Source organism: Pongo abelii, chromosome 3 (assembly GCF_028885655.2).
Source record: "Pongo abelii isolate AG06213 chromosome 3, NHGRI_mPonAbe1-v2.0_pri, whole genome shotgun sequence".
In the NCBI taxonomy this organism is placed as follows: Eukaryota; Metazoa; Chordata; class Mammalia; order Primates; family Hominidae; genus Pongo; species Pongo abelii.
In genome coordinates this window covers 5163072-5183778 of record NC_071988.2, presented here as the reverse complement: position 1 = coordinate 5183778, position 20707 = coordinate 5163072, and the positions used below count along the sequence as shown (strand labels likewise).

Genomic DNA, 20707 nt, shown 5'->3' with positions numbered 1-20707 from the left:
ATGGATGGATTGGTGGGTGGGTGGGTGGATGGATGGATTGGTGGGTGGGTGGGTGGATGGATGGATGGATTGGTGGGTGGATGGATGGATGGATGGATGGATAGATGGATGGGTGGATGGATTGGTGGGTGGGTGGGTGGATGGATGGATGGATGGATGGATGGATGGATGGATGGATGGATTGGTGGGTGGGTGGGTGGATGGATGGATGGATGGTTGGATGGGTGAGTGGATGGGTGAGTGGATGGGTGGGTGGGTGGATGGATGGGTGGATGGATTGGTGGGTGGGTGAATGGATGGATGGATGGATGGATGGATGGTTTGGTGGGTGGGTGGGTGGATGGATGGATGGATGGTTGCATGGGTGAGTGGATGGGTGAGTGGATGGGTGGGTGGGTGGATGGATGATGGATGGATGGATGGATGGATGGATTGGTGGGTGGGTGGATGGATGGATGGATGGATGGATGGATGGATGTATTGGTGGGTGGGTAGGTGGATGGATGGATGGATGGATGTATGGATGGATGATGGATTGGTGGGTGGGTGGGTGGATGGATGGATGGATGGATTGGTGGGCGGATTGATGGATGGGTAGATGTATGGATGGATGGATGGATTGGTGGGTGGGTGGGTGGATGGATGGATGGATGGATGAATGGGTGGATGGATTGGTGGTTGGGTGGATGGATGGAGAGATGGATGGATGGATAGATGGATTGGTGGGTGGGTGGGTGGATGGATGGATGGATGGATGGATTGGTGGGTGGGTGGGTGGATGGATGGATGGATGGTTGGATGGGTGAGTGGATGAGTGAGTGGATGGGTGGGTGGATGGATGGATGGATGGTTGGATGGGTGAGTGGATGAGTGAGTGGATGGGTGGGTGGGTGGATGGATGGGTGAATGGATTGGTGGGTGGGTGAATGGATGGATGGATGGATGGATTGGTGGGTGGGTGGGTGGATGGATGGGTGGATGGATTGGTGGGTGGGTGGATAGATGGATGGATGGATGGATGGATGGATGGTTTGGTGGGTGGGTGGGTGGATGGATGGATGGATGGGTGGGTGGGTGGATGGATGAGTGAGTGGATGGGTGGGTGGGTGGGTGGATGGATGGATGAATGGATGGATGGATGGGTGGATGGATGGATGGATGGATGGATGGATGGATTGGTGGGTGGGTGGGTGGATGGATGGATGGATGGATGTATGGATGGATGGATTGGTGGGTGGGTGGGTGGATGGATGGATGGATGGATGGATGGATGGATGGATGGATGGATGGATGGATGGATTGGTGGGTTGGTGGATGGATGGATGGATGAATGGATGGATGGATGGATGGACAGATGGATGAATACGTGGGTGGGTGAGTGGGTAGATGGGTGTATTTACGAGTAGGTAGGTAAATGAGCTTCAGAAAATAAGACAGGCACACAAACACCCTGCCACTCTGAGAACTCACTTTTAATTCATCTATTTGAGGACAATCCATCTTCTTTGGAATTTTCCAGTGACTTCTAAACTTGACCCTGGATAAAGTACTTCTGAAAGTGCCACCTAAATAAAGCTTCAAAGGGTAAATGATATACAAGTCACCCAGGGTGGGGCCTCTGGGGCCCCAGAACAGCTTCAATGCCATCATCAGGGTCCCCATCATCCTGGAGACTTGGACCCCTGTCTCTGCCACAGCCATTGGGTACAGTGGAAGCCCCAAATCTGTCTCATCAGAAATCCTTTGTTCAAGCTATTTCAGGATGCTGTTTAGGGTGGGCCGGGTGCAGCACCAGAGGCTGCGATGATTTTCCTGGTGCTTGTGCTGTTATGCATGGCCATTGTACTTTCTACAGGAGCCTCACGTGGGTTCAGCTTCCTCATCTGTAACATGAGGTTGACTTGGATGCTGGACATGAGTTCTTCCCATTCTGACACTGCCCACAGCATTAAGTCTGAGCCCCTCTGAGTGGACGTCAAGGCTAGAGATAGACCAAATCAGCCCAATGCTGGGGCTCCAGTAAACCCAAACCACATTCTGCACCCCCAGTTGGTTTGGTGCCCACCTCACCTTCCTCCCAAATGTCCACCCAGCAGATAGTGAGACCCTGCTGTGTGCCCACCTGCCTTCTCTCCTGCACCTGCCTCTGGCTCCCCTGCACCCAGTGCCCAGGAGCTGTCTCCAAACACAAACTCGGCCATGTCCTGCCCTGCTTTCAAGCCCCACAGGGGCTGCCCATGATTGGCCCACCTGGCCCACGTCCTCTCCAGCCCATCCCCAACCACACTCCATGCTTCTTATTTGTGGACCACACTGGTGGGTTCTCTGAGGTACCCGAGCTCCACCTGTCCCGGGCCTCTGCTAGAATGTGGCTGATTTTGGGCAGGGCTGATCCTTCACTGCATAGACCCAGACCCAGGGCCCCCGCACAGCAGCCACAGCAGGTCTGTGGGGGAGATGGAGACCTGGGGCACAGGCCACCGTTGCTTGAGGATTTTTCCAGGCTCAGATTTGTTAAAGGGGGAAAGCTGGACGATCCTAAGGGTAGTACTGCCCCTTTTCTTTTGGACCAGGTAACCTGGGCTCGCAGCTGGTGGAATATAAAGAAGAAATGTACATCACTTCAGACTGCGGTCACACCTGGCGGCAGGTAAGCTGGCTGGGAGATGCCTGGCACCCCCCACCCCATCCAGCCGGGACCCTCGGGAGACACTTCTGTTCTGTCATCCCGTCCATTCCAGAGGCTCCGTGGGAGGAGCTCTGAGCCATGTCTCCCATCTTGGGAGGAGCTCTGAGCCATGTCTCCCATCTTGCGGCAAAGTGGCTGGAGCCAGGGCTCACTTTAGCAGATGTGCATCTGCTGCGTTTGAAAAGCAAGTCCAGGCAGATGGCTCGGACCACCCAGCTGCTCTTCCCATGGCCACTGATAGGGAGTGATAGATGTGAGAAATATCTCCACACAGTTGGACATGTCACTGCGAACATCTGAGAAACGGGGATAAATGCCAGGGAACAGAACAGGGAGGAGGTCCCAGCCAGGAAGCCACATGGTGCTTCTGAGGCTTGACTTGGGCTCTTTTGGGAGCCCAGAGAGAGGCCAGGATGGGGTACAGGGGACTCCGGGTTCCTGGCAAGGGCTGTGGACACAGCAGTGAAAGAGAATATGGGGGGAGGAGCAGGTTGTGGGGGTCATTGTGAGTCTGTGTTGGGGTGTCTGGGGGCTATCCCAGGGTCTGAGAAGAGAAAGGAAGTGAAGAGCGGAGAAGAAGTGCACGCTTATGCAGGACGCGGCCACTCCCACCAGCACAGGATGGCCTGGGCAGGTCCCTCTGCGCTCCGTGCAGCCCCACGTGGAGCTCAGATTCGCAGACCAGAGGCAATGGTGCTGGTGGCCCTCAGGGTGTGGAGACAGCGAGGCTGAGGGAGGGATGCCAGTCGGTGCCACGTGTCCTGTGTGATCCAGGCAGCTCTAGGATCCACGCCTGAGCTCCCCACCTCAGGAGGGGGCCCCGCCTCACTGTACACTGGCTGTTTCTTTCCAGGGGGAGGGGAACACGGTCTTTCTGGCTGAAGTTGGCCTGCCAACCTCATGGAGGGGCAGTGTCTGCTTTATATACTGGGGAAATGAATCAAACTTACATATGACTGTCTCGTTCCAGACAAGATGTTCTGTTTGAGGTCAGTGTTTTACACGCCCGAGTACCCCAGCCACGGCCCCCCTCCCACGCAGCAATGCTCTGGGCACACACGTGTTGATCCGAAAGTGCAGCCTTCACCTGCAGCCTGGGTTGAAGGCCTTGACGTTTTTAAAAAATATGCAAGAAACATGGAATTTTCAAAAGGGCAAAGGCAATTTATTGTATTTTAATATTTCTATTTCACTAAAACTAGTGAAACATGTCTGAAGCTTCTTAAAGGTCACGTCTGTCCATTTATTAGAGAAGATTCCCCCGTATTAGATTCAATAGACAGGGTGAAATAGAAGGTATTCTGATTTTATAGAAACGGATTGCAAGATAGTCGTAGCAGTCGCTTTTGCCAAGGAATTTGCTTAGATTTCAAACTTGGGAATATCAGAATTAAATGGGAGAGCATCTGGGAAAGTGCTGAGCCGAGGCCTGGCCAGGACAGTGCTTGGTGCTTCCTGAAGGATGGCGCAGTGCAGGAAGGAGAGGGGCTTGCGTGGCTGGCGGTACAGGACAGGTGCCCAAGGGGGCAGGCCTGTGCATGTGGCAGGGGAGGGAGAGATGCTCCTGTGGTTTTTTTTTAAGCTTCTTGGGGTGGGCTGAGGAGGAAGGATGTCCAGGCAGGGGCAGAGTGAGACAGAGGCAGAGAGGGCCGGGTGGTGAGCCCGGGGCGGTCTCCGTGGCTCCCTATCGTGCCCAGGTTGTCAGGGCTGCAGTGAGATGCGTCTGAGAGAGAACTCAGAATACGAATGTGGAATGCCAGGGTGCATCTGGTTTATCGACATAACCTTTCAAAAACATGAGTTTCCTAGGATGTTTTGTTTAAAGCCAGAAAACGTTACAGAGCCCCTGGCTGAAACTCAGTGTGTGGGGGAGGCAGGAAAAGGGTGAAGTGGGGACAGGGACTCTGCTCTCCCCACTCAGCTCTGCTGCTTGCTCAAGGCGCAGGAAACCACGGGAATGGACATCTGAAGAGCCTGCAGCCTGCCGGTGGGGTTTGGAAAACCCTGGAGCCACCTTTTCCCAGAGCCCCAAGCTAATGAAAGCAGATGTCATTCCCAGGATGGCCCGGAGGCACTCCGTTCGTCTCCTCCTGGGTGGATGCAGCAACGCCCTCCTGCCCACGCTTGGAGAGGAGGGTGGCTGGGGCAGGCGTCCAGGTGTCCCAGTGCAGAGCCCTGGTGCGCACCGGCTCAGGGGGCTAGCTCGGTACCAAAGGGAAATTGCACTCCAGGACTGTCAGGCTCTGGGAAGCCCACTGTCCTCTCACTGCACCACGCCCTGCTGTTCAGCAGCCCCATCTCTCTCAGGGGACCCCCAAAGAAGTTGTTTAGGCTCCTGGTAGAGCCAGGGAAGGGGGCTGCAGCCATGCCCTCAAAGGGTGGGGAATTATGCTCGGACGTGGCAGGTGGGCTTATCCACGAGGCCTCTCTCCTCCAACCTCACAGGACCCAGCGTGGTCTCTGCCACCCGCCTGGCCACGCAAGCGTTCCATTGCTGTCCTGGTGAGGGAGCCTCGCTTCTCCTCGGATGTTCCCCGAGACAGAGAGCTCACTCCTTCCTGGAGGGGAGCCCTTTGCTTGGGAATTCATTTTCCTCCTAAATCATTGTGGGAGCCTCTAACGAGCCCCTGCCCCTCTGGTCCGTCTCCCCCAGCACCCGAGGAATCTTCTGAAAGGGAATGTGCTCTTGTCACTCCCCGATCAAGCCTTGGGTGTCACACTGGCCTCCAAGCTGCCCATCTGTCCCTGGGCCTCTCCGTGTGCCCGCAGGGCTCCCACCCAAGCCGCACGCTTCCTGCTCCCTGGACACAGCTGCCCTCCTGACCTCCAGGCCTTTGCTCCTCCGTTTCCTGCCTGTGATGCCCTTGTGCCTCCGAAGGTTTCCCCAAGCTCCACTTGCCCTGTGAACCCCTTCCTGGGCTGCCTGCTGACTCAAGCCTGGACTTTCCTTAAAACAAGATGTCATTTGTCCACAAAACATTGGCTGAGCCCCTCGTCCTATGGCAGGGCCTGAAACTGGGCTCGAGGGTAAAGATGACAGGGCCCCCTCTCTAGTTGCTGGTACCCAGTGGGCAAGTCACTGTCACTGTGCAGGGACGGTGTGCCTCCTTGGGGGTCTCTCCCTAGGCTATGAATCCCTAGGGGCCAGGCCTGCGTCTATGCTGGCATCCCCAACAGAGAGGACCCAGACCAATGGGTCTGTCGGATGGGTAGACCAATGGGGAGGAGAGTTGTGGAAAGTTCTTCTTCCTAGTCCCCTAAAATCTGTGCCTGTGACACCCTAAAGCCTACAGGCTGTCAGCTCCCTTGTCCAGGAAACAATTTGTATGAATGTAGCCATAGGCAGTGTGCTTCTCCAAGCACTTTCCTGAGCTAGCGTCAGGACAGAGGATCCGGGCATGGCAACTCCCCTGCCCCCGCTCCACCCCCAGGCAGACAGGGCCATGAACCTCGGAGGGAGGGAGGAGGAAGCACAGAGCGTTGGGGGACATCTGGGGAGCCCCCAGGTTAACTCTGAATCCCCACTCCAGCCTGCGACCCCACCACCCACGAGAGTGTGTCTCCGCCTGTGTGGGGGCAAGATGCCCACAGAGTCCCCATGGAAGGGGCAGGGGTTGTTGTCTGGCAGTCACCAGCTGTGTGGCTTCAGGCAAGTCACTGTGTCTCTGAGCCTCGGTGTCTCTGGAAAGTGGGGAAATAACCTGTGAGCCTGGCGGTTCTTCAGTGAGATCCTGTGTGCAGCACACCTCACAGCACAAGGTGCCTGCCTGGATCCTGCAAGTCCCTGACGGGCAGCAGCACCCCTACCAGGAAGGGGCTCAATCCTGCTTGGTCCTGGTGGCTCCACCCCTCTGTGTCATTTGGCTTCACCTGACAGACCCACACTCTAAACAGAAAGGAGGAAGGGAGGGAGAGGGGAAGAGGGAGAGGAGGAAGGGAGAGAGAGAAAAAAAGAAAGGAGGGAGGAGGGAGGGAGGAAGGGAGGGGAGAAGAGGGAGGGAGGGAGACGGGAAGAGGGAGGGAAGGTTTTGGGACACAGCTGCTCACCCCCCATCATTTTTCATAAGGATCCTCTGTTCTTTATCCAAGGCAAAAGTGCTTCCTGGAGAATTCCTAGGAGCAGTGGGAAATGGCAGCTGACTGTGATAACCAGGAGGAAACGCCTGGGGAAGGGTTTTGCAGGGAGGGCAGCGGCATGTGCAGAGGGCCTGGGTGTGTTCAGGGAAAGGAAGCAAGGTCAAGGTGGGCAGGGTCCCTCCTTCGGGGCCCTGAGGCCACGGTAGGATTTGGGCTCGACTCTAAGGGTCACGGAAGCATTGGAAAGTTCTGGTAGGATTGAGGAGCATGGGGGTCAGGGGACCTGCTGGACACCAGGGCCAAGGGTGTGGTCTGCCGGCCCCCACCCAGGTCTGCTGGGGTTCATGTTCCTGCGATGTGGGGCCTCAGTCTGTGTCCTCCCCAGGGCCTTCTGCTGGCTCCTGGAAAACCCAGCATTCAAACTCCGAGGGACACTCCACATGGAGGGGCAGAGGGAAGACGGGGGCAGATGCTTCTCTTTCCAGCGTCCCCACGATTGTTCCCCGGCTGCCCTTGAATGTCCCCCAGGAGCCTGGGGTACCCCCAGCTCAGCCCCCTGGGGACGGTGCACATGCGGCCCCGTTAGGCTCTGCACCTCCTAGGAAGGGGTCAGCCAAGCCTCCTTACTTATCCTACCCCACGTGACACGAAGTTGCTGCATGCGTGATGCGTGTCCCTGGAAGTTCTGCACAGCTGCGCCTTCCCAGGGGGCCCAGGAGCCCAGCTCAGGTGGACGTGTCCACAGTCCCCAAGGGCTCACCGAGACTCTGAGCACACTGAGATGGATGAGCGTGCTGGCCCTAGTGGGGGCTGCCTGGGTGGTTGTCCTCTGTCCCCTCCTGGGCTTCTCTGTGTCCTGCTGTGGGCCACAGGCCTGGGACACAGATGGGCAAGGGTGGGAGGGCAAAGGGGGCTGCTTTCAAGGAGGGGCGGTATGGGGCGAGGGCGAAGTGGCAGAGACGGCTGTGCCCTTGCTGGGCATGTTGAGACATGTGCTGGCCACCCACACATGCATGTTCACTGGAGATTCGGGGCAGGCCTCTTGTGTCCTCGTGTGACTTTGGAGCCACCCCCGGCTCTGCCACCTTCCAGCTGTGAGGCCTTAGCGTACCCTCCACCCCTCCGAGCCTCAGCCTCCTCATGTGTACAATGGGACCCCATCCTGGGGCTGTTTGCCAAGCGAGGCCACCCTTGGTATCCCCTCCTGGGTGAGCCCTGTCCAGGCCACTCAGCCTTTTGTCCCTTGGGGATCTGGTGGTCGGTCATTCATTCACTTGTTCACTTATTCATTCCACACGCACTCCCTGGCACCAAGGTCTGAGCTGAGCTCTGCGGGGCACAGAAGGCTCACAGCGGCCCTGTCTTTGAAGGGCTTTGGCCTGAAGAGACAATGACAGATTAGCATAGTAAGTGTTGGGCCAGGGGCTTGGAGCCCAGAGGCCACTCCCCACTCAGTCTGGCATCAGGGAGGGCTTCCTGGAGGAAATGGCACTTGAGCTGAGTCTTCATGTCAGATTGGGGTTTGCTTTGACTGAGGCTGTGTATCGTAAATGTTTTTCTGTTTCTTTCTCATCTTCATGTTGCTGGAACTCTGTTCCTGGGTTTTCACATAGAGAGAGCCACGTGCCGTGCTCATTTGCAGTTTCCTTGTTCAGCTCGATAGGGTAGAAGTTGCTGTCCGACATTCAGTCATCCAGGGTGCGCTGAGTCCGCGTGGGCTGGGAAAGCTCGGGGATGGCCCGGGTCATGCAGGGAACCCTCAGACCGGCCCTGGCCTCTGCCAACGCCCCACCAGCTGCACATTGACAACCCTCCTCCCAGGAGCCACTCAGCCTGGAACGACCTCCGACCTTCTCAGGCCCTGCCCTCAGCCACACCACTCTCCTCTGCAGGTGTTTGAGGAAGAGCATCACATCCTGTACCTGGACCACGGCGGTGTGATCGTGGCCATCAAAGACACCTCCATCCCCTTGAAGATCCTCAAGTAATGGCGTCTGCTAGCCCTGGGGCTGGGAGGGCAGGCTGGGGCTCTTTCTTTCCACCTGGGAACCCTCTCAGACTATTCCCCAGAATGTCCTCCCCTCGGGGACACAAGATCACAGGGCAACCGCACTAAATCCTAAAGACCGGGGCTGGGACACACCTCACAAACCTTTCCCCAGGGGTCATTGAGATGGACTTTGTCCTGCCCTCGGGAGACAGGCACAGAGGGAGGCCCCACCCCAGCTCCCCAGGCTGTCACGGGGAAGGAGGGCCTTCCCCGAGGAGGTGAGGAATTAGTAAAGTGCAGGGATTTGGACCAGGTGACACAGAAAAGGAAGCCAGCAGCATATGCCCAGGTGACAGGGTTGGCAGCTGAAGGCCCTCATGGGGAAGGGAGGGCAGGTGTGAACTCGTGACCCAGAAGGCACAGCCGGAGCAGCTGTCAGGAAGCCAGTATCACTGTAGTCTGAAAAAGAGATTACTCAACTGCCAGATGGTGGCACTATAATACCGGCCCTACCACGGGCCTGGCAATGCCTAGGCCAGGCTCAGGCCATGGGTGTGGCCATTCAGGGGAGGCAAAGTGTCTGTGTCGTTCCCAGAAAACATCCCCAGGGCAGTACGATGTAGATAAGCAGATGTAACATAAGCAGATGTGATGTGAGCAGATGTGACATAAGCAGATGTGGTATCACCTGCGCTGGCAAGGTTGGCTAGTGCGGCCCCTGCCCCTCCAGCAGGACCCGCAGGGCAGAGTCCCAGACACAGGGAGCTTTCCAGCCCATCCCAGAGATGCTGACCATCTCCTCCTGGCAGGTTCAGTGTGGACGAGGGCCTCACCTGGAGCACGCACAACTTCACCAGCACCTCGGTGTTTGTGGACGGGCTGCTGAGCGAGCCGGGGGACGAGACACTGGTCATGACGTGAGTGCGGGGACAAGGGAGTGGGCACTGGGTGGCAGGGCAGAGCCATGCTGGGCCTTCCTGGGCCTACTGTGTCCTTCACCCCCCAGCCACCTGGGAATCGGGGACATCTGCCACCTGCCCCAGGTCCCCTGGCTGGTGAGGACAGAACCGAGGCTCCAGGCCGGCTCCACCACGGCCACCGCACCTCTCGAGCTGGTGATTATATCATGAGTGTTGTATCTACTGGCACCTTTCTCAGCCATATGGCGTGAAGGTCATATGGCTTAGGGCCTGACACCCAGACAGGACATCATAGGGCAGAGCTGGCTGTGACCCACTTGTCACCCATCCCGGGGTCTGAGGCTGCAGCACTGGCCTTGCCCGGCTTCCTTCTGCTCAGCCCCAGCTTGGGCCAAAAAAGGCACCATGAGGGGCAAAGGGGCCTCAGGAGCCTCTGTCGTTCAGAGCCTCTCTGGCCCAGGAGCAGAGACGTGGAGGACAGCGGGGACACGCAGGGTTTGACTGCACCACTGCGGCCGCAATGGGAGACAGCTGTGCCCAGAAACCAGTGAAGTGAAGGCTCCTCTGGGCGCCTTCGAACATGGGCCCCTGTGAGCCCAGCTGATTCACAGGCTAGGCGAGGCCTGCGTGTCTAACGGCTCCTGCGACCCCGCGCTGTGGCATGGTGAGGCCACCATGTCCTCTTCCTGCCTTTCACGGTGATGCCTGAGATATCTGAATAGTGTGTCCCAAATTCCTGTTTCCCCAGAACCATGGATGGGACCTTATTTGGAAAAGGGGTTATTGTCAATGTAATCAAGCCAAGATGAGGCCATGCAGTAGGGCAGACCCTGATCCAATGACTGTGTCCTTAGAAGAGGACCCAGAGACACAGGCCCAGGGAGGAAGGAGGCATGGAGTGGAGCTGCGCAGCTGCAAGCCCAGGAACACCCGGGGCCCCCAGGAGCTGGAAGGGGCAGGAAGCCTCCTCCTCTAGAGCCTCTAGAGGGAGCTCAGCCCTGCCGACCCCTGGATTTCAGCCTTCTGACCTCCAGAGCGCTAAGAGAGCACGTGCGCAATGCTTCAGCGTGAGAGAGCATGTGTGTGATGACTGAAGCCAGCAGAGTTCATGGTAATTTGCCACAGTAGCCCCACGAAGCTGCCACAACAGCCCACAGCTCTTCCACCTCGAGGCCCGGGCACAGGGAGATTGGACACCTGGACTTTGGACACCTTGTCCTCTGCTCTGTCCCTTCTAGAGCAGGCAGGCCCTGCCCTACCCATTTCCCACAGAAGAGCCGGGCACTGTGCCCCTCATCCTCGCCCACTCGGCTGGAGTGGCCGTGTGCTGTGTGGCAGCTGTGGATCTGTGGCCTGGGACTGACCCTCTGGCTGGCCTCAGCAGGAAGTGCTGGCCTGGCTCATTCACCAATTCACACCCTGAGTTTTCCCTTCCAGCTGGCAATGGGCCTTCACACCCTCGACCCTGAATGGCTCTTCTACTGGCTCCTGAATGCCCCAGAGGGGCCCACATGGATAAGCCCCCCAAGAGTGCCTGACCCCAGCCTCTATCTCCCTCCGTGTGCCCCACCCTCCCCAGCAGGCACACAGCTCCCAGGAGGCCACGGGAGGACAGCTCCAGGCTGTGGGGAGCAGGCCTGGTTTTGGAAAGAAACTGCCCAGCTGGGACAATGCTGCCCACCCTGCCCAGGCTGTCCTCTGCCTGGACAGGGATGAGGCTGGGTTCCGCCTGGTCAGGGATGAGGCTGGACTCTGCAGGGCTAGAGTGTGTCCCCTCATTTGTTGGGGAGGTTGGGCAGACGCAGCCCCTGAGCTCCCCTGCTGCTGTGGCTGGGACTGGGAGCACAGCCTTGGAAGACACCACCACTGACCCCTGCTGCTTTCATACCCACCACCCATCACACCCACCCATCCTCAGCCAGCTCTGCTGCTTGATAATTAAAGAAACTGAGGCTCTGAGAGGGGAGGTACCTTGGGCAAAACTTGTGGCCAAGTCCAGCTCATGTGGGCATTCCTGGGCAGCTCTGTGGGCAACAGCCTGTCCTCTCCACGCGGAGCAGAGATGGGACCCCCTATGAGGATGCTCTTCTGCTCTGCCATCATCCAGTGCACGTTTATTGAGCACCTATTATGTGCCAGGTGCTGTTTGAGGTGCCAGCAATGTCAGCAACACAGCACACTCAGCCGTGGCTTTAGGCACCTCTGATCATGGAGAACGGGAACTTGTCCTCACACTCAGAGGACACTGAGTCTACCTCCCAGCTGCTGGCCAAGGAGGATGGAAGCTGGACGTCAGACTGAGCACAAGAAGCCATCAGTTCCAGCTGAGCCAGAGTGGGAAACCAGGCTTCAGGAAACTGAGATTGTGTGGGGCACAAGGACAGGGAAATAGTGGTGAGTGTGGACCCCTCTCAGGGTATTTAAGATGAGCGGGTCAGCGACAGCCCGAATTCCTGCCGCCTTCAATTCAGTCCCAGCCCAGAAGGGCCTTCCCTGCCACCAGGCCTGGGCTGCCTGGCCCTCACCCCTTCGTGGATCTGATCCCATCTGCAGGGTTGCCCTTGCTGGTGGCTGTGCCCTGCCCCGGGCTCCAGGAGGGACTGGCTCTGCTGGCTTCATTGGTGCGTCCCCGGGCCAAGCACAGCACCAGGCATGGAAGAGGGGCTTGGTGCTCAGTGAACGTGGCTTGAATAAATGCGTGGTGATGTACCTGTGAGGATGACGCAGGAGTGGAGACATGCTCACGGGGATGAGCTTGTGCAAGCACCGCCTGCAGGGGCCTGGCTGGGGAGAGGTGAGCTGGGCCCATCACCCCCAGGACCAGGGCCCAGCCAGCACAGCTCACACAGCTCCGCCCCGTCTCCAAATCAGGATGCTTCTCGCCAGGCCGGTGTCCCTGGACAATGGACCGCACATGCTGCACCTCGGTTTCCACAGCCCTGAAATGCGGAAATGAGTCGGCTTGAGGAGCTGTCAGGAGGATTCTGGGAAGCAGAACGTTTGTGCCCAGGAAATGACATTTCTCTTCCAGAGACCTGGGCTTCCTTGTCTGTAGCATGGGGACTTAAACCCCATGAGGTCGCCGCTAATGAGCCCTCAACTGATGCTCACCTGTGATGCTTGGGGCCTTCTTGCTTCCTGGGTGATGAGCAAGAAATCACCTGCTTAGACTCTGATTCTAGTATAGAGGCCTGGCTTCCGCCCACTCCACAGCAGACAGAGAGGTCCCGGCTGGCCTTCCCAGGCCGTGCATTGTGGTGGGATTGAGGGGATGCTTGGGACAGCTCTCCTTCCCACCTGGGGTCCCAGGCAGGTGGGAGCGTTATTCCCAAGAAGGCAAAGTTCCCCTTCACTGGTCTCACTGAACGTCCAGTACCTGCCGCAGGTGGGTGCTGCCGGCCGGCCAACCTTTGATCCTGTATCCATGTGTTCTCGATGGCATGCGATGGCACTCCTGGGTGGTCTTGTCCTTCAGCGCCCCAAGAGAACAGTGAGCCCCTTCCCCTCCCACAGTCTGGGGGGCGTCTTCCCCTTCCTGGACCCTCTGCCCCAAGTCCTCCCTCCATCTTTACCAATATGGCCTCCTGCGACAGGGGCTGCAGTGCATCTTTAGTGAGTGCCCCACTGCATGCTACAAGCTGTTTTCTTCTTCTTTTTTTTTTCTTTTTTTTGAGACAGAGTCTCGCTTTGTCCCCCAGGCTGGAGCACAGTGACGTGATCTTGGCTCACTGCAAGCTCCGCCTCCTGGGTTCATGCCACTCTCCCGCCTCAGCCTCCCGAGTAGCTGGGACTACAGGCGCCTGCCACCATGCCCGGCCAACTTTGTGTATGTTTTTAGTAGAGACGGTTTCACCTTGCTAGCCAGGATGGCCTCGATCTCCTGACCTCGTGATCCGCCCAACTCGGCCTCCCAAAGTGCTGGGACTACAAGCGTGAACCACTGCGCCCGGCCCAGGCTGTTTTCATACATGACCTCAGGCCATCCTCACAAGAAATCTAGACAGATTGATTTATTCCCCCGTTTTTAGAGGTGCCAACATGTCTCAAAGAATTCATCCCTGAGGGAGTGGTGGGAGGATGGGGACCCTGGGAGCCTGTCCTGTAAAAATTGGGTAGGGATAATCACCCTTCCTATTCTCTAAGGGTCCTGATGTTTGCAGTTTTCCCTGAACAGTTAATTCCTGCTCCGGCTGGGCCCTGGATGCATAAAATCCTTCGTGACTTTTGCCCACTCTCATGCCCCCAGAGGCCGTGGTCTGGGACAGAACGGGATGGTCCTGCCTTTTCCTACAGCTGCAGGACCTCCTGTGGCCTTTATGGGGAGGGGGAGCGAGGGAGGAAGGGAGTCCCGCCACCAGGCACTCTGCCTGCACTCTGTTTGTGGTGTGGACTCTTCATGTGGTCAAGCCGTTCCTGGGGCCAGAACCCGCAGAGCCGCGGGGATCCAGCAGTGCAGGGGTGAGGGCGGCCCTTACTCCTTACACAGACGTTGAGCGCCTTCCCCAGGCCTCAGCTTGCCTGGCCGAGAGATGGGAGTGCTGTCCATCCGGGAGCCTTGAACGACCCTATCTCTGCAGGGTGCCAAGCCCTTTACCCCAGCTGTCATGAGGTCTGAGCTTTGGTTAGGCCCCAGAGATGACCCAGCCTTCATCCCCTACCTACAGGTGAGGCATTTTATCCCAGAAGGATAATGGCAGAATTCACAGCCAGGTGCTATAACCTTTTAAGTTATTTTTAAAGCATCAGAACAGTTCCCTCCAGACCCCCTTGTTCACAGTGCCGCATCTTCAGACAGCTTCCCAATCCCAGTGGCATACAAAGAATTCAAACTTCAGGAGAGGGAACACGCTGGCAGGTCAGAATCAAAGTCCCTCTGCAGGGGTCTGTGTGGGAGCTGCCCTGCTGGAGAGTTCCCACAGCCACAGGCTCAGCTTTTGGCCACCCTGTCCTTCCCGGATAACTGTTTTGTCCAAATCTGCCCAAAGGCCACCTCTAACCTGGCCAGAGGCACCTTTTGGGACACTTTCCTGGCACCAGTCACTTTGACCTGCCTCCCTTTCCCCACAGAGCAGCCTCAGAGCAGGGAGGGGTCCCCAGGCGCTGGGCTTGGGTGAGAGGTGGAGTGGGGGCTCCTAGAGCCTTCCCCGGCTGCATGGTTCAACCCTCACAGCGTGGCCCATTTTTTTCCTTGTTACCTGCAAAGTAATATCTAGGCCTCTTCGGCACCTCTTTCCTAAGACCCAGAATTAACTAGATGGCAGCTATTTCTCGTGGTATCAGCTGAGGGTTTAGGTTTCATAAAAGGCAGGGCTTCAGGGACATGGAGGGGGTTCATTAATCAACCAAACCAGCCTCTCTGCTCTGCCCCAGCTCAGAACAGCGGTGAGACTGAGGCCTCCTGGGGGTCTCTGCGACCAGTGGAGCCCAGTGTCATGCTCAGCCAGCGCCTGCCATGTTTCCGCGCAGAGCCTCACAGCTCCAGAGCCGCCAGCCCAGGTTCCAACGCCGGCCCCTCCAGGAGGTGGCCTGAAGCTGTGCTGCCCTGGGTGGGTCCCTTGCCTCAGCCTCAGTTTCCTTGTCTGTAAAAGGGGGCTTTGGTGAGGAGGAAATGGGGGAATACAAGGTCGCGCCTGGGCCCGGCCTGCAGTGGGTGCTCCGTATACACCAGTGGCTGCTGCTGCTGTGCCTTTCATGATGCCACAGGTCACAGGACAGTGTGAGGATGCTCTCAGGGATCCAGAAGTCTCCCCTAAAAAAGCATTTCTTAAGTGAGAGAAGACCCTCAGACACTGTTTAAGAGACCAATGCACCAGGCATTGTTTGGACAGCAATGTTGAAGGAAGGTCCCAGTGTGTTGAGTTGGAGCTCTCCAGCGTTGAGGCCGTCCAAGTGGCGTCCATCAGGAGACAGATGGCAAGTGAGACCCTCATCCCAATCACAGGTGCCCTTGAGCCAAGACCACTCACAGCCGGGGCCACCATGCAGCCCACAAGATTCCTCTGTTGGAAACAGCACCTGCAGAAGCAGGTGGACGTGGCAGAGTCACAGCCATACCTGGGGACCTTCCCCTGTCCTTGGTGGGTGTTGCCACTAGCAGCTAGGAGGGGTCCCAGGCTGAGGGCTCAAGCCCCATTTCCCCACTCCGCTGAGAAAGAAAGAACGGCCTGGGGCTCCTGACCCCCATGCGCAGAGAAGAAAGCAGATGGGATTGTGAGCCCAGAACCAGGGGCCCGGCTGGAATGAGGCCTGGCAGCGACGTGGCAGGAATGCAGGATGGAACCAACCTGGCTGCTCCCTCAACGAGCTGGCCTTAGGGAGCACAGGGAGGCAGGGTCCCCGGGGGAAAGTCCAGCTAAGACAGAGGGAGGCCCCATGCTCAGCTTGCAGAGGCTTAGGGTTTCATCAAACAAAGACAATAGTGTCTGCCTCATGGGACTGTTCTGGAGAGTGGAGGCAAATGCGAGGTCACAGATGTAATTCAAGCATGGACTGCTGCAGTCTTGCTTGGCTGAGAGGTGCCCCATGGAGCCAAATCTTCAAATAGCAGCCTCAGACACTCAGACCCAGCTGTCATGTCTCAGAAATACCCTACAAAACCTTTCTCAACACCGCCCTAGAATGGGGTTGTCCTTTCAGCTCATGATGGGCCACCCCCAAGTATCCAGCCCCACTTGGGGGTGCTCAGACAGGGACCAGACTGGAGCAGCGTGCATCACCTCCCCCACCCAGATGCTTGGCCTCTGGTAACATGGCCGGAGCACCACAAGCTGGACTGGAGAAGGCCCAGGGAAGAGCAGGCTGGGCCTACCTTCTGTGTGGTCTTTGGAGCCTAAGTGTGTGGTACTGAGGGATGGAGTGGAAGGCACTCAGGCAGTAGCCCTCCCAGAGAGGGAGAAAGCAGGGCACTGAGTGCCATTCTGAGTGATGGGCACACAGCAATGACTGCTGACTACAAGGAGGGAGAAGAAACAGCACAAACAAGCTGTGTGACCTTGGGCAAGTTACTCAACCTCTCTGTGCCTCGGCTTTCCATTCTGTAAAACAGGGGTGGACCCGGCCTACCAGGCTGTGCTTGCATAGCTTCCAGCACACATGGATGCCGCAGGGCGCCTCCCTGCCTCCAAGAAGTCTTCAGGGAATCCCCAGCACCTTTAGATGTCCGGGCCTCCTGTGGGCTTTTGTAGACCCTTCTTGGTCATGGAGCTACCTGGGCTGAGGGTCCTCAGCCACACTTGGGGAGTGTGGGGCTATAGGCTCTACCCCAGCCCATGGAGTCCAGTGTGCTTGGGGTTCAGGATGTTCAGATCTTAGGAAGGTAACACAGGCCTGTACCATACATGACACCCTAAGTGGCCAGCCTCCCTATTCTCTCTTCTGACTCTTCCCCCACCCACCTAGGCTGTGATGGGCCAAACTTGCTCATCCCGTGGGCTCCGCACTGGGCCTGCTGACTCATTATTTCTCTTTGAATCACCACCTCTACTAGGGAGCAAATTCCCTGTGGCCCTGCGATAGAAAGCTGGGTTTCTGCAGCACGGAACCCCCACATGGTCAGGCTGGGAGAAAGCCAGGGAGAAGCCAGACAGCCGCAGATGCAGACACCTGACCACAGATCATTCCACAAAACAATGCAAGGACCACTGTGGGGGCCGTGGAAGGGCGTCCAACCCTGCTGTGGACCTGAGCCTCCTTCCCTGTCCATCAAGCGGGGCCATGGCGGGCCAACCAGAGCGACTCACGCAATGCAATTGACAAGTCGTAGATCACAGGTGGTAGTTGTGGGAATATTCGCACCGAAGCCTACAGAGCATGTGTGCAGGGCCAGGCTCAGTGCCCGGGGCAGCCTCGCTCTGATTCCCAGCAAGGGCAGGAGAGGGATCTCTGTGCCCATGGTACAGGTAGGAACAGAGTCTAGAGGGGACATGATTTGCACAGTAGGACAAGGCCTAATGAAGGTGGTTTTCTCTCCCTTCCTGCCTCTTCCCACCCCAGGGTCTTTGGCCACATCAGCTTCCGCTCCGACTGGGAGCTGGTCAAGGTGGACTTCCGGCCCTCATTCTCCAGGCAGTGCGGCGAGGAGGACTACGGCTCCTGGGAGCTCTCCAACCTGCAGGTGGGCCGGGATGAGGCTGGGATCGGGCAGGTGGGGTGCAGACTACAAACGCAGGCCCACTCTGCCTGCCAAAGTCCTCCCCTGCAAGGCCGCAGGGCGCCCCCCCGCCTCCAAGAAGTCTTCAGGGAATCCCCAGCGCCTTGAGATGTCCAGGCCTCCCGTGGGCTTTTCTAGACCCTTCTCGGTCAGGGAGCTACCTGGGCTGAGGGTCCTCAGCCACACTCGGGGAGTGTGGGGCCACAGGCTCTACCCCAGTCCATGGAGTCCAGTGTGCTTGGGGTTCAGGATGTTCAGATCTTAGGAAGGTAACACAGGCCTGTACCATACATGACAGTGGGGTCTGGGTGTGGAGTGGGGTCTGGGGCAAGCCCATGCTGTAATCGAGACACATAACTGTTTCTACAGCAAATGTGTAATATGGACACTGAGCCGAGTATAAAGGCCATCGGCGGCCCCTCTGTAGTCCAACCAGGCTGTGCTGCTGTGGTGTGGTGGGGAAGCCTGGGATTTCAGAGTGTGGGGGCCTGGAACTGCCAAGGGGTGGGTGGCCCTGTTGAAGAAATGATTTAATGGCACTTGTTAAAGCACGGGGTGGAAACTTTACTCAACACCATCACAGTGGGTACAGGGACCCTCTCAAAGGAGAGACTGGGCTCAACTTGAATTCAGCATGGGCGAATGGGAGTTCAGAGCCAAGGTCAGTGGGTGGAAACTGACTAAGGAAACACCAGGCATCAGAAGATTTGACAGCACCCTGCGGGGCAGCAGGGGATGAGGAAGCCTATCGGATAGGGAGGGCGATTGGATATCAAGGGTGGGCGGTGCCTGCCAAACTGCCTTAGCAGGGTGCATTGCTGAAGCTGGATTTCACAAGGAAGCGCTCAGATGGGCCCAGGAGGAGGTTTAGGAGCTTGAATACAGGCCACCGGGCATCCTCACCGGCTCCACCCCTGTCACTGCCACAGCAGCTGTTGCAGGGAGATGGGGGTAGGCCTGTCTTGTCCTGATTGTCCCCTGAGGACCCACTGTGTGCCTGTGAGCCCTCGAGGCCGTGGCTCAGCCCAGCTCCCACACAGCGCCTGAGGGGACGAGGGGAACCTCAAAAGGGCTACACTTCCAGCAGCTCTGCGACCCCTCGGGCCCAGCCAGGGCTGCACACAGGAGGGGCTCAGTGAATGCCCGTGGGTTGGGATGAGAGGAAGGCTTCCCCAACTTGACCACAGACATGGCACACCCCATTCTGGGCCTCAGTTTCCCCATCTGTAACCTGAGCCATCAGCCATCTTCAGACTCTGGCAGCCTCAGCGGCACAAGGCCATGTAGAGCAGTTGTCCTGTCTCAGGCAGCTCCTTACCCTGATGTTCCTGCTGCAGGGCGACCGCTGTATCATGGGCCAGCAGAGAAGTTTCCGGAAGAGAAAGCCCACGTCCTGGTGCATCAAGGGGAGGAACTTCACATCGGCGCTCACGTCCCGCGTGTGCGAGTGCCGGGACTCGGACTTCCTGTGGTGAGCAACGGTCTCCTGGCCACGAGGCCTCAGGCGCTGCTTGAGCATCCTCACAGCATGGCAGCCACTTCCCCCAGAGTGAGGGAGGAAGCCTCAGCGCCTTTCATAACCTGGCGTCAGAGTCGCACACCGCCACTTCTGCCTCATTCTATCTGTCTTGGGCTGGTCACCAAGACCAGCCCACACTCCAGGAAGGAGCTTTAAGGAATTTGTGGGTGCATTTTTAAACCCTCTCAGTGGCTGCTCACAGGCAGGAGGAGAAAGTGAGGAACAGGTCAGGGCATCTTGGGGATGTGCTGCACCCACCCCAGCCCTTCTCCATCCAGGGACTCTGCTGAAAGCCACCCGACCTGTCCCCTGCTGTTCTCAAAAGCTGCCTGTGACTGCCCAGTGCCCACAGGACAATTTGGCTGACAGCTCACCCGCCACCTCACCCCTCCTCATCCTGCCCCCCTGGCATTCCAGCCTCCTCCACCTGTGCTGGTGCTGCTCAGCATGGGCACTGCCAGCAGTGCCTCTCCCTCTCTTTCCCTACCTGTCTCTGTCCATCCTTTGAGATTTGCTCACCTCCTCCAGGCAGCCCTCCAGGTTTCTCTGACTTTCCAGCATCCCTTTGCCTCCCTTGTTACCCTGTGTGCCCCTCTGGGATGGGGCTGTGGGTGCTCCTTCATGTCCTCACAGATGGGTGCATAGCAGGCCCTTGGCATGAGGTTCTCTTCTCAGCTCCCCCAGATTTCACCCCAACCCTGGGTGACTCCGGTTCCCACCTGTGCCCATCACCTACCACTGTTCTTCCCTCCTCCCAGCGACTACGGATTTGAGCGCTCCCCCTCCTCAGAGCCCAACACCAACAAGTGCTCTGCCAACTTCTGGTTTAACCCATTGTCCCCGCCTGACGACTGTGTCCTGGGCCAGACCTACACCAGCAGCCTTGGGTGAGTGTGGGTGTGGGCCTCTCCCTGCCTAAATCCGGGGGCAGAGCTGTGGTTCAGCCCCGAAACCACGCCTTCCTGGCTGGTGCCTGCAGCTCCCAAGTAGAGTCAGGGAAAGAGAGGTCAAAGTTGAGGATGCCCTACGCTCACAGCACAGAGCCTGGCTGCAGGGCTCATGTGAGTCACCAGACATCATGAGTGAATGACCTTAGCTCCCAGGCCAAAGGAGCCCACAGGGTTTTCCCATCTGAGCCCATGTGGGCCAGTGCCAGGAGAAAGCTGCCTTGAGTTGGCTCTGGACAGAGAACAATAGACAGAAGAGGTCCAAGGCACCCGTGGCTCACACCTGCTGCAGCACGTCTTCCCCTGGTCTTTCTGAGCCTCTGCAGTGCTAGGACCCTTCCCCATTTACCAGTGCCAGGCTCTCCCCATTCACCAAGGCTTGGGTGCTAGAGGTGCTCCTGCTGCCTGCAGGTCTC

General features: G+C 57.7%; 1 protein-coding gene across 4 annotated transcripts in view; it reads left to right on the top strand.

Moving 5' to 3' along the window:
- Window positions 1–20707, top strand: part of SORCS2 (sortilin related VPS10 domain containing receptor 2) — a 548735-nt gene that overhangs the window by 500719 nt on the left and 27309 nt on the right. For all 4 annotated transcript variants that reach the window (XM_054553680.2, XM_024246327.3, XM_054553679.2 and 1 more), the window contains exons 12-17: window positions 2574–2650; window positions 8659–8750; window positions 9566–9673; window positions 17669–17789; window positions 19163–19296; window positions 20103–20231. In XM_054553680.2, coding sequence (XP_054409655.2) covers window positions 2574–2650; window positions 8659–8750; window positions 9566–9673; window positions 17669–17789; window positions 19163–19296; window positions 20103–20231 — 661 coding nt within the window. The remainder of the gene's footprint in view (window positions 1–2573; window positions 2651–8658; window positions 8751–9565; window positions 9674–17668; window positions 17790–19162; window positions 19297–20102; window positions 20232–20707) is intronic.